The sequence below is a fragment of the Laccaria bicolor genome, genomic scaffold (genome assembly GCF_000143565.1).
Source record: "Laccaria bicolor S238N-H82 LACBIscaffold_6 genomic scaffold, whole genome shotgun sequence".
Taxonomy (NCBI): domain Eukaryota; kingdom Fungi; phylum Basidiomycota; class Agaricomycetes; order Agaricales; family Hydnangiaceae; genus Laccaria; species Laccaria bicolor.
This window is the reverse complement of record NW_001889877.1, coordinates 133,057-145,033: the sequence shown is the minus strand read 5'-3', so window position 1 is coordinate 145,033 and position 11,977 is coordinate 133,057. Positions and strand designations below refer to the sequence as shown.

Here is an 11,977-nt window from a genome sequence, read left to right as displayed (position 1 = left end):
GGCAACTAACAACACTTCATTGTGAAACTCACCGTTCCCGGTTGAATTATTTGGTTCGGATTCGCAGATGAATGTAGGTTTCGCAATAACTGTATTCTCAAGATATGTACCAACAAAATAAAAGTCAATCAAAATCCTCCAAGGTCTGGGGAGTCGCCACTACGTCCCAATGGCACTATGAAGCCGTAAGTGCTTGTGAGTTCAGGCCCACAATTCTAGGGATATCTTAGTTAACAAGTCCATCTCTTGGACTCTGTAATTATCTAGGGTAATGTTGATGGAAGGGGCTGGATCGAGGAAGGTGAGCAATGGAGGCGCAGCGGCTGAGGACCCCCAGCAGGGCCAATCAATGGAAGATAACAAGCTTTGCGGATTCTTGGTATTCGGGTCGAGCGTATTTGCAAAGTTGACTTGAGGGATTTCAGTGGCGAGGCCCAGATGGTCGGGAAAGCACTCACTAAGCGCATCTGTGCCAATATAATCAGGCTCTGTACCAAAGCCGTAGAATTCTGCAAGATCAGATCCGTGGAATGCGCCTACGGTTGGAGTAGCCTTTCCACGTTTATACACTAAAAGTCCTAGCAGTGAGCAGCTCATAGTAAACATATTAAAAGGAAATATACGCACAGAATGCGAATGTTGGTTGGGTCTTGGATGCTATTTCCAAGAAGAATCTTCGAGGGACCTGGAAGAATAGGTCTCCATATACGGCAGAGAAGCGCTTAAACTGGGGGCTGTAAAAAGCACATTAAGTAATCGAAAGTCCCAACAACAACGAGCAGACGCGAACGTGATTGCATTTCCTGTTCCTGTGCCGAACGGCGATCCCTGGTATGTGCCATCGTGTTGATTCAAGGTCACCATGGTAAATAGTTTGTTCTGAACGCACCTGAGCCGGGTCCTCAGGATAGGCGTTCGCGATGGCAGCCAATTGATCGTCAGAAATTCCAGGAACGTAACTATCCTCGTTGAGAAACCGATGTTCCTAAGAGATTGAGAAGCTTACTTGGATTTCATGTAGCCGATAAATTCTTCATTCGTTCTGTTCGTCCACGTTAATAGAGAAGGCTTATCAGAGGAGTAAATAGACCTACGTGATATTTGTATTACTCAATGAGAAGATGCTATCGAACAAAATCAACTCTGTGTTTGGAAGGCAATCAAGCGGAAGCACATACGTTCCCTCGTCATCGCAGTCGCCCGTTACAAATGGCACCTATGTTCGGTAAAGTCAATTCTTCGCCATTGCACATTATCATGTTTGAGGAATGAATACCTTAGCGTACAAACCCTTGAGCAGGGAATCTTGAGGGTCGCGTTTGAAAAACAACCCATCGATGGAAGGTCCCCACACGATCAGGCTCTGGTAAGAAAATAAATTGGGAGACTGGTTTATAGCATCCCCGAGCTTATCAAACGGAACGGCGCGTAGGCAGGCTATAGGGTCAGCAGAACCTTGACACCCGGCATCCACAACAAGCTTGTCAAAGTACTGCTGGTTAGCAGTGATGTCATACAAGGCGGCAGGAGAGCCCGATTCCTGCATGCTGATGAATACTCGATCCATATTACGGGGGAAAAAGCCATACCATGAATGCCCCGCGGAAAAGGCCTTGCGTATCACCGTCGTTGGTGACAATATGGTAGCCCGCAGAATAAGCTCCTGCGCTCTCGCCCCAGCTTGAGGAACCAGTCAACATTGAAAGAGCTGTGGAAAGTTTGTGACGTACATTATCACTTTTGTCGGGTCTCCTCCAAACGCACTAATGTGCTTTTGAACCCATCGGAGAGCGAATTGTTCTAGCAAGATAAGATTATGAAAAAAAAAAACTTTCAAAACAATCGACTCACGGTCTCTGAGACCTATATTTCCTAGTGCAGCTGCCTTGGCTTCTTTTCCTTGCAAAAATCCAAAGGCTTCGTTGCGCAAAGGGTGAGTTGTCTGAAATACACGAGACAGACGGGACTGACCATTCAGGCGGTAGTTGGCCGACACGTATATCACTGGTTCGCCCAACGCAACTGAGCGAGCTACGAGTGGATCTGCCTGGTATGAGGAGGTAGCCCCAATCTCATAGCCGCCTAGGAGACATTGAGTTTACAGCGCTTTTCGAAGACGGGATACTTGCCGCCGTAAATCCACTGGTCATTGGTCAAGTACCTCAGAGTCGAAAGAGCTAAACGGACATAGTGACGTACAAAGATGACCGGGATCCTCTTTCCCGCTGGGATACTCGCCGGTTTAAACACGTTGATGAACAGGCCTACACAAAGTCGATGAGCAAACCACAAATGTGCAGAATTTGGTAAGAGGTGGAGCTCACAGTCTTCAGAAAATACAGAGGGTTGGGGGAAATCAGTGCTAATGGATGACAAGTTCTGAGCCGATGCGCCTTGCGACTGTTGGAAACAAGCAGCTCCGAAGGCAGTCGCATGACGAACGCCTTTGAAAGGAATTGGTGCCTCAGCGGGGGCGAATCGTAGGTTCCCAATACTTAATAGAGGGTTATGAGTGCCCGTTGCAAAAACAAACGGAAATCACGCACGGTGGTGCAGCGAACGGAATCCCCAAAAACTTCACTGAGTTTCCAGTCAAGTTTCCCTGGAACGACCCATAATCCAATGTAACGATTGGACCTTGGGCTGCTGTGACTGCTGCAGTAAACCGGAAAGATAAAATAAAGAGTAAGGGCAAAGGCAGAATCCTAGTCAGACGACCCATGATGACGCCCATGGGAGGATGATACAGCACTTTAAATCATCTAATTCATGCGCGGAGGCGGAGGCAGTGCTTTGGAGCGTTGATGCAGTCGAAGCTGTCTCGCGTCCTATGTGTAATGCATAACCCCTTGCAATTGGCTACGCCATTGGTTAAAATCCGGGCGTTGGTTCGCGGGTCGTGAGTCGTTGACCTACCGCGTACATCACATCTCCGCGATGAACGGTAGCGATGACCGGCGGTGCATAGTAGCGTGGAGGTGGAGCTAAATGGATGAGTTTCCGCAGTCCGTACTGCCCTCCCTAATTGATTGAAGAGGACAATATCAGAGGCATCTGCCAAAGCGCTTCTGAAAATGAATTTCGTACAAGCCGCTGATGAGGCCTGTATGTAGAAGTACGTTCTGCGGCTGGTCTTGAATTGGACCTGTCACCTGTAGAACTGGAAATTCGCAGTCGAAGGCAGGTGAGGCAGGAGAAAGAAACTAGTTACTCACCTAAACAACAGTAATGAAATCTGGGCCATTCAACGGAAATACCCAGATAATGAGGATATAACCTTCCTAGCTATGTCCACGCCGCAACGATACGATTCGTAACACGTCTACATCACTCCCTCAACCGTTGGGATTCAAGTTGTTGGAACCCTGATAGAAGGTGAGTTGATACGCGTAATGCAACTTCCATAGACCGAATTGTGATGTTAGTTATAGTATTGGAGCGGGAGACTCGAGCAAGCTAGCATACAGATGAGGTGCCGCGTGCGATCATCCAAGTCAAGTGCGTGGCGTTATTAGTATTACAAAGCACGGCGATAAGATGATGCAAGATAAGATAGTAAGATCGAACTCCTAAATAGTCCAAAACGAAGGTCAAAGGGGCGAAGGGACACAACTGGACTTGAACCAGAGATTTTTCAGTTTCAATCTACCACTCAAGGTACAGATACACAGTGAGTTATGTGTCCTTTTATCTCTTTGCATTATAATCATAAATCATGTTGTCAAAAATTTGGTGTTCCAGTGGTGTTTTCATCATCTGACTGAACTAAGTACTAGCAAGTCGTCATCTTGAATTGATGATACTTATGCTGTTTATGTTTGCCAAAAATAAAAACATTTGACGGGTTTTTTAGGGACATACTTGGAGTTGAACCAGGACATTGTGAGTTGCATTCTTTGGTTTACAACAGCAACTGACGATGCTTCAAGGTGAGCCATATGTCCATTGGGAATAGACTCTGCTTAGTAGTTATATAACTGTCTGGCAAGAAATAAAAAGTGGATACAGCACTCATGGAGCATAGTGGATCAAATGAGGTCAAAGTTGTGGTACACGAGATTTTTTTGGACATTCACCAGGTCAACCAATTTCAGGGCCATGTTAAATCAAGAGATTTTACAATGCAGAGTTCAGACGCATAAGAAAAAAAAAGCATTTGGGTATGTACTCATAGAACATCCCTGGAGTCAAACCAGGACTCTTGTGAGTTGCACTTCTTATGTAAAGGTCAACTGACAAGATTATACTGTGAACTATGTGTCCTTTGGTTTTTGCAGTTGGTACGTCAGTGTCATCTAAGTTAGTAAGGTATATGTGTGTGGGGGTCAAAGTTCAAAATGTAGGCACTCACAACATATAAGCACACCTGGATTCGAACCAGGAGCAGGCCTGTTGCTTATTGAATTTGGGTTGCACTACCGCTGTGTGCAGTGAGCTATTTGTCCCTTATTGATATATTATGTGGTGATAATTGATGAAAAGAGTTGGTACCAGGCCTTACTGAAGTGACTTGTTGTATAGGCATTTGTAAGGCAACCGGCAATGCTTTACAGTGAGCTAGAAAACTGGTTGTGTTTGATGAATAAAGATACAGTACTCACTGGCATTCTTGTCCTTGTTGCCCCCCCGCTTCATGACACCATTCTATATCTGGGGAAGTGCTATATTGCCAAGTCGGAAGCCCCACCTCCAGAACGCGCAAGGTTGAACTTGCAAAAAAAAAAAAAAAAAAAAAAAAAAATTGTTGATAAAATAAATCAATTTTGCGATATGAAGATCGCAGAATTGGTGAGTTCAATGATGTATGTGTCCTGTTTTGATTTTTGTGAAGTGCGTATGTGTGGGCTGAAGCTTTAAAAATACAAAGGTAAATCCCGGTACATCAGAGGACACACCCGGATTCGAACCGGGGGCGTGTTATTTGTGAGTCGCACTTAATACTGAGAATTTACGCGGATTCGGTCACGTGCGTTTGTGATTCCACCTGCTGACGCATCTTCTCTGTTTGCGTCCTCGCCCTGCAGCCAAACAGCCGCGCCTCGCGCTGCCCGCTCGTCCTCGTCGATGCTGCCCGACCTCTTCCCACCCACTTACCTTGCTAGCAACGGGCGCGGACTGCGGGTCTGGTGTGGATTTTGGTTTGGGAGCTTGGACCTGAGGAGATTGTAGGCTGGATCCTTTCCTTTTGTCTGCTTGTAGTTAAATTACATAGAATTACATGTGTTGTACTTCGACATCAATCAATCAATCAGAAAGGACGTGCGCCTCCTTGCAGCAACACGCCCTCTTTCTTTTCATCCCCCTGCTTTCTCATTGTGTCGTCTCAGCCTCCGCGTGCCTCCTCGACAATTTGGGAGCCCTTTGGTGAGTCCGATAATTTTGCTGAACTTGACCTGCCGGCCAGTGCCCTTTTGAGTGCTTAAATGACGGCTGAACTGGCTGCAGGGCGTGTTGACAGCCGGCTCTGTAACTTTACGGGATCAAACCTGGGCCCAAGTTAAAGAGCTGTTTGTCAACATTCCCTGGATGCTGTCGATTTGTGTTGTTTTTTTGAAATCATCATTAGATCTGGTCTTTATCTCGGTTTTCAACGGTGTTCAAGCATTACACCACTACTGATTATTTTGCAATACAGATAACTGTAGCCCAAGAGCACGATGTATGGTACAAGAATGGAAGCAACGTTATTAATGGAAAACCTACCATAAGTGTTTAAAGTTCAAAATATATGTGTATGCTGAGACTTCGTTGAATTTGCGAAGATGCTTGATAATACCACTCGAATCAAGCAGACGGCGACGGGCTGCTGCTTGAGCGTTCGTCATATGTTCCGTTCTTACTGCAGTGTCGTCGGCCATGCCTGCCGCGGATGGCGTCAACAAGTGCAGCAACACCCTTTACAGCAACTGGGTATGCCGATAGGAATGCCTCTTCATCCCGACCAAATCTGGCATAGCGAGGAGGTGAGTTTTCGCATGTCATGTACAAATGACTGTCTGATCACCTTTCGTATTCCTTAGCAATCATCTCACGCTCTCCTCTTTTAGCACCATGTATCAAACACATCCTTCCCGTGTACCAACCGGACGGCCAATCCTTCAACGGAGGAACCCCTTGTGATGGAACACCCTCATCCCACTGTTCAACCGCTTGTCGCCAAGCTCGGGGTCCTCTGCGAAGGTTCGGAATCAAAGCTCCTGCGATCGGATATGGCGTGGGACGCTCCTTTGAATGAGGATGCTTCTTCGCATGAGAGGATGATGCAGGTGCATCATCCTCGTTGGGATTATTGTTGGATGCCTCTGGGTCTGTGTGAATGACAGATACATGGTGGGCGGGCCTCATCAGCTCTGCTCGCATCGCAAGTTCAGTAGTCTCACATGCACGAGGCGCTGTAACTCGTGTATATTCTGATGCATGGCATTCTGGGGATGGTGCGGTGTGTGGTGAGTGCGCCCTGATTGCGTTCAGCAGTGCCTCACCCATAAGATTCATGTCACCCAGAGTTACATTCCGAGAAAGTTGGTGTTCGCCCAGGAAACTCTGCTCCGTATCCAGGCGCGTGGGACAGAGCATGTCACAATAACTCTTCTCGTAGCTTTGAAGAGAGTCAATCAGGTATTTCATTAATGTATCCACCTGGGCAATTCTGACATTTAGCCTTTTGAACTGTAGTAGCGTTACGCCGATAAATTTGTGGCTCACCTGCTCGCCCTCTGCCCACCCACCCCACCATCGAATGATCGTGAGGGACCACCGCTTCCTGATTGGTGCGTGGATGAACCTGTATTGTGCTCCGCCACGCCTGAGACAATGAGTTGTGAAGTTTTTCACCAGGCCCGCTCCCTGACAGAATTCCGTAAGGAGGCATTGCACCTGGTCATGGGAGAGCGCTTTCTTTGGATGGAGGATGCCGTTCGGTGCAATGTAAGGGAAGACATAGTCATCATCTTCGACCTTCCGCCCAATCTTTTGTTCAAGAAGGGCTACCCACACCGGAAGTCGAGAAAACATGTCAAGCTCAGTCAAATCCTGCTTGTAGATATGGTACGTGTTACCTTTTATAGTCATAGATGAGAATCGGTCATTGATTTGATTTGATTTGTAGTAAAACGGCTCACTCTCGAGAGGGCCATCCCATCCTTGCTTGTTCTGCCACCCCTTTCGATTTTCAAGGAACACAGAGAAGAAGGGATGAGACAGAGGTGCGGGACCACTACAGTCAAAGACGATGTCTCGAAACTGGAGATTACACAGCTCAAAGTTCCTAGTAATTTCACTTCGGTAAGGTCATATATCACAAAAGTCAAAGTAATAGAAACCTTACCGGGTCCACAGAGTATATCCGCTACATAAGAAAGCCTCCATTTCAAGATGTTTCGCCAACAATTTTGCATGATCATGGTCATCAAGAGAAGTGTCGACCCTCATTTCTGCACGGCGTTTTTCAGACCACTCCATCACAGCTCGAAGCTCCTCAATTCTCATTGCCTCGGCATGGTGGCGTCCAGCAGCAGCACCCTTTGCTCCGCTCTTATTCTTTATTACTTTCATCAGGCTCTGCACGACTGGCGCTCGTCCTGGGCATCCTGTCACCTTGTTTTTTTCTTCGTCGTGTGTGTAATCACCTGAATACTTGGTCCCATCCCTGGCTCCCATTCATCTTTGCAATATAGAAGCAGTTTGGAGTTGCACACATACCAGTGGTCCCATAAATCACAAAATGCACCGTGAATTCCCCATGCTGTGCTCATACCAAGGCCCTCCGTGCAGCACTTTTGGACAAGGAAATATTCGAGAGCCGTGGCAGAGAGCTCGTTTGGGGGGCCATTGAATGCACGTGCGAGGATGTCGAGGTCAATTTCTTCGTCATCTGAGTTATTCAAGGTAGGCTCGCCTGACTCCCTCTCCTTCTTCTTTTCCTCGATGACCTCTGCAAGAAATTGTCTTCCATTCTTGACATATCCCTTATACTTTCGGCGTGTACGTGCGGGGCGGCCATAAGCATCTCGATTGACAGCACTCTGTTTCTGAAGCGTCTCAAGCTTTGCTGCGGCAACTTTTGTCTTCTTCTTTCCTGGTGCTTTGTTTTTCTTGCCAGTTGTACTTGATTGCCTTGCCATGTAGTTGTAGGTGGTGTTTGAATATAAGAAGAGATTTTTGTTGCGAGCCTTGCGTTTCAGTATGACGGAGGCATTTTTATTTAAATTGTGTGGACCTACAAACTTTACCATCAATTCTCTCATTTCGAGCAGGACGGAGCCGAAAAGGATACTATATGTTATTAAAGCATGTACTAGATATACAAGGTAGATAGAGTCAATCAATACATGGAGATACAAGTAAACTAATGGGAAGAAATGATTTCGGGGCAGAGTATGTGCTAGAGTATATCATCTATCATTGTAAGATCAACGAAAGATGGATCTCTGGTCGAGGTGTCAGGACCATGGGCTGAAGTATCACCTGTCAGGTCAAAAAAGCCGAGAAATACCGGCGCGCGAGCGGATGAGGTTGGTGAGTGCGTGGAATTAGGTCCAGGCAGCAAGTCGGAGATGGCAAGGCCTGCTGGATGGATGCTGCGTTGTGGCGTCGGAGGGCTGACACAGCTCGGTCCTGCTGTAGATGACGTGATGCGCCCGCAGGGAACGTTTGCCTGAATGGGCAGCATGGATGGGTTGGCAACCGGTTGAAGGGGTGTGTATGGGTTAGGTGTTGAAGCTGTCATTTTATGGGTTTTCGACTTGCGTAAGGGGCGCGCAGGGCGGTCACACATGGGGTGGTCATGCGTGGGGTGGCTGCCTGGTGGTAGTGTGGAGTTGACCACTGCAAGTAGGTCCACACGCTCAAGCAAAGTCAGTGGTTGGCATGATGATGCTGTTGAAGGGACTTCTTGTAGAATCTGGATTAATAGAATCAATTATTGTCTGCTGCAAGAAGAAACTTGACTTACAGGGGATGGTGGTGCCGAGAGCTCAACATGCTTGAGAGTCTTCTTAGGTAATGTTGGAAGGCAATGGTCCACAATTGATGCTGGAATCTTGACAGAGATATGTCCGGTGTGTTGGGGACATGCTTCACCAATACCCGACGCCGCAGAAGCAAGGAGTGAGTGGAGGGTAACCTCAACAGTATAGATCTTGACGCTAGTCGCAAGGAGTCGTCCCGGTCTGGCATTTGTGATCCTAAGGAATGAACACATTCCTGGTGGATTATCGAAGACAACCCCATCTTCTATGTGTTGGCGGAGCACTGCATATTCATCCACTGGCTGGAAAGACAGGTGTAAGCTTCAAATTCGTCAGTTTTGGGAGTGATACCCACCTCCATCAGTCGGCGAATGCAGATGCCGTCCCAAATCCGAGTGTGGAATTTTTTGCTAACGGTGTCGGATGTACACCACCTGAAGTATTGCTTGCAGAGCCGTGCAATTCGTGGCAGGTCGGGTGCACGTGGAACCCATGACTGGCTTGCGTTGGGTGGTCCGCCGAGGGTTCTTGATGTTAAGGGCATGGCATAACTCATAAGAACGCCTAGCTGAGGAAAAGTGTCGATCGTTACAGCAATAGCCACCTGCCCAATCTTCAACAACTCAGCATGCAGATCAGCCCGCCATCCAGCCATAAAGGAGACGAGGGTGTCGCCTGAAAGTGACTGAGCGGCGTTGAGCAGGCTATCACCAAGCCCGGTCCCCATCAGTTTTTGTGCAGTGACCTTGCCACAACCTTTGAGGCCAACCTGTTAAACGATGTCAAGGAGATACTTCAGCTTAATTGTTTCACTTACAGTGTCGTAGTCCCCACCGCATAGCAAGGCGTACAAAACCATATCACCCTGAGTGAGGGATACAGATGGGGTAGAGCGGATTGCGGTGGATGTGTAAATCTTGACGGTGTCGCCATCCCATTTGATCTTTTCTCCGTTGAGGTGAGGTCTGCCAATACGGGTGAGCATATTTAGCTGGATACACATGAGAGGGAACCTACTTGCGAATTACCACCTGCGCACCAAACACAAGCGCATCTCCATCCTCCGACATCACAGCATCTAGAATGCCGATGCTGTTGAGATACGCAAGCTCCGCCTCTGCCTCTCCTGGAGCCTATTGATGTTACCATTTAGTTGTTGTGTTCCATCATGTGAAAGGAAAAAAATTACCTGGTGAGTTCCAAACCCAAAGGCATCCGCTATCTCTTTTGTTGGATCCACAGCCCAGTGCTCGGCAGTCAAGACATTCACACCTCGTTTTCGAGATGGTCGTCCAGGCCCATCGAATACCAGAACAATGGTGAACGGTAATCGAAGTAGTTGGCACATTTTCTCGAAGAGCGTGCACAGCTCAGGGTTCATGCCTCGCTGATACCGGCGACCGCCTTTGGCATGCGCAAATTGGGCCTCATTGAGCCAGATACTTGGGATGATAATATGAGCAAAGAAAAAAGGGAAGGGGGGAGTCAACGTACCTTGCATCAATGCCCACAACGATTGTGCGGGTACCATGTCGGTTGGTTTCAAATCCTTCAGCAATTGTAAATTGCAGCAATGACCGTAGTTTTGCTGCTGCTTCAACAAGCTGTGATTGTTGGTTAGAACACCTGTAAAAAGGATGGTGGGCAAATACCTTCCACAGCGATGCAACTCCCATGGTCGTCCTCGTCGAGGCGTTTGTGAGACACCAATGACGAGCATCCACAGCAAACAAAGCTCAACATCCAGCCACAGCGATGGAGACCAGGAAAGTCCTTTGTTTTGCGTTTGGGTATCCATGCAGTTAATATTGCCACGTCAACGAGTAGGCGGCTATCCAGAGGACGACGTGAGTGATGTTGAAACTTGAATGTTGAACGTTGAGCATCAGCGCTCAGCACTTGCTGATGCGCTCGTTGATAGGAACACACACACGTGCACACAAATAGAATCAACGCGACGCGTCGCGTCAATGATTATAATTTTGCATCAAATGGAACATTGAACACTGTAGTCCCTGTAGTCCTATACACATCTTTCGAGGGTTTTTGTTGTCTGAAGAGGAATCCCAACTATCCGTGTTATGAATACAGATGCACGCGGGAATTAACACACAGGAAACTAGCAGAAAACATGTATTGAGAGGTGGGTAAGTTGTGGTAAGAAGCCGTAAGAACTTACGCACCCAGAATTTACAGTAAATTAGGTTCAATTTACAGGGATTTACGGTGAGCTGGTGCGGTCCAGGAGCCGAATGGTCGAAATTACAGTGAGCTGGACCCTAATGATTGATTTACAGTGAGCCGGCATGCTATCGAACCCTGATTTACGGGGAGTAAACCTTTGGCCAAGCATTCCCTAGCATTCCATCCCTGTACAGTCTGAAGTGCATCACAGATCTATCTCCTTACCACACCCATTCAGAAGCTTGGCACTCCCTTTTTCCAGAGACTCAAAAACAAGCAACGTTAGATTATTAAGATACATGAACTACTTCTACTCGGATGTACCCCAACAGCAACAAAAAAAAACCTTGAGGGCATCCCAAGACTCACCCTGTACAATCCGGGAGTAAGTAGAACGCCAGAACGAAGGAATCTACCTCAATCCCATGATCGCCGTCTTGCTGAGTGGTGCGCGCCGGCACGCCGTCGTCAAAATCTCCAAGTGTGAAGCATTGACCGTGGTCCCGGAACCCATAATCAGAGTTGAAGTCTTCAATACCTCCACTTCGCTGCGAGCCGAGCGGGGGTAACCACAGGCCAAATCCTCAGAGTCGATGTCGGTCACAAGAGAGTGCTCAGCGAATTGTGCGGCGAGTAGACAACCATGGAACTGTGTCGCCGAAACAGGAAAGCAAGCGGTCCGTGAAGGGAACGCGGAGAGGAAGGTGGGGCGTGAGGATGCTTGAAATGTGACTTGAGTGATAGTCTGCGTCGTAAGTGAATCCAGTAGGAATCGAACTTGATCCAACACCTGGTATGGAAAGGTTGAGAATGATGAAAAAGAG

The 11,977-nt window shown here is 47.5% G+C and overlaps 4 protein-coding genes across 4 annotated transcripts; 1 reads left to right on the top strand and 3 right to left on the bottom strand.

Moving 5' to 3' along the window:
- Positions 1-201: 201 nt before the first annotated feature.
- LACBIDRAFT_247479 (carotenoid ester lipase precursor) lies at positions 202-2,722 on the bottom strand (the record flags this gene model as incomplete). The annotated part of the gene is made up of 17 exons (XM_001877960.1): positions 202-410; positions 459-569; positions 628-734; positions 791-828; positions 890-959; positions 1,007-1,042; positions 1,095-1,124; positions 1,179-1,216; positions 1,277-1,540; positions 1,590-1,680; positions 1,731-1,800; positions 1,852-1,917; positions 1,972-2,071; positions 2,119-2,142; positions 2,200-2,264; positions 2,325-2,494; positions 2,547-2,722. 17 exons carry the CDS (start codon positions 2,720-2,722, stop codon positions 202-204), a joined length of 1,665 nt encoding a protein of 554 aa, XP_001877995.1.
- Positions 2,723-3,074: 352 nt separating this feature from the next.
- Positions 3,075-4,531, top strand: LACBIDRAFT_324533 (uncharacterized protein; the record flags this gene model as incomplete). Its single annotated transcript, XM_001878323.1, has 13 exons — positions 3,075-3,105; positions 3,175-3,184; positions 3,286-3,375; positions 3,408-3,420; positions 3,468-3,498; positions 3,578-3,670; positions 3,854-3,882; positions 3,911-3,929; positions 4,009-4,100; positions 4,175-4,203; positions 4,278-4,280; positions 4,362-4,430; positions 4,522-4,531. 13 exons carry the CDS (start codon positions 3,075-3,077, stop codon positions 4,529-4,531), a joined length of 519 nt encoding a protein of 172 aa, XP_001878358.1.
- Positions 4,532-6,000: 1,469 nt separating this feature from the next.
- On the bottom strand, positions 6,001-7,554 carry LACBIDRAFT_315358 (uncharacterized protein; the record flags this gene model as incomplete). The annotated part of the gene is made up of 2 exons (XM_001877959.1): positions 6,001-7,267; positions 7,328-7,554. 2 exons carry the CDS (start codon positions 7,552-7,554, stop codon positions 6,001-6,003), a joined length of 1,494 nt encoding a protein of 497 aa, XP_001877994.1.
- Positions 7,555-8,383: 829 nt separating this feature from the next.
- LACBIDRAFT_315357 (uncharacterized protein) lies at positions 8,384-10,645 on the bottom strand (the record flags this gene model as incomplete). The annotated part of the gene is made up of 8 exons (XM_001877958.1): positions 8,384-8,902; positions 8,954-9,271; positions 9,325-9,738; positions 9,787-9,934; positions 9,987-10,102; positions 10,159-10,411; positions 10,464-10,573; positions 10,622-10,645. The coding sequence occupies 8 exons, from the start codon at positions 10,643-10,645 to the stop codon at positions 8,384-8,386; spliced, it is 1,902 nt and encodes a 633-aa protein (XP_001877993.1).
- Positions 10,646-11,977: the final 1,332 nt, after the last annotated feature.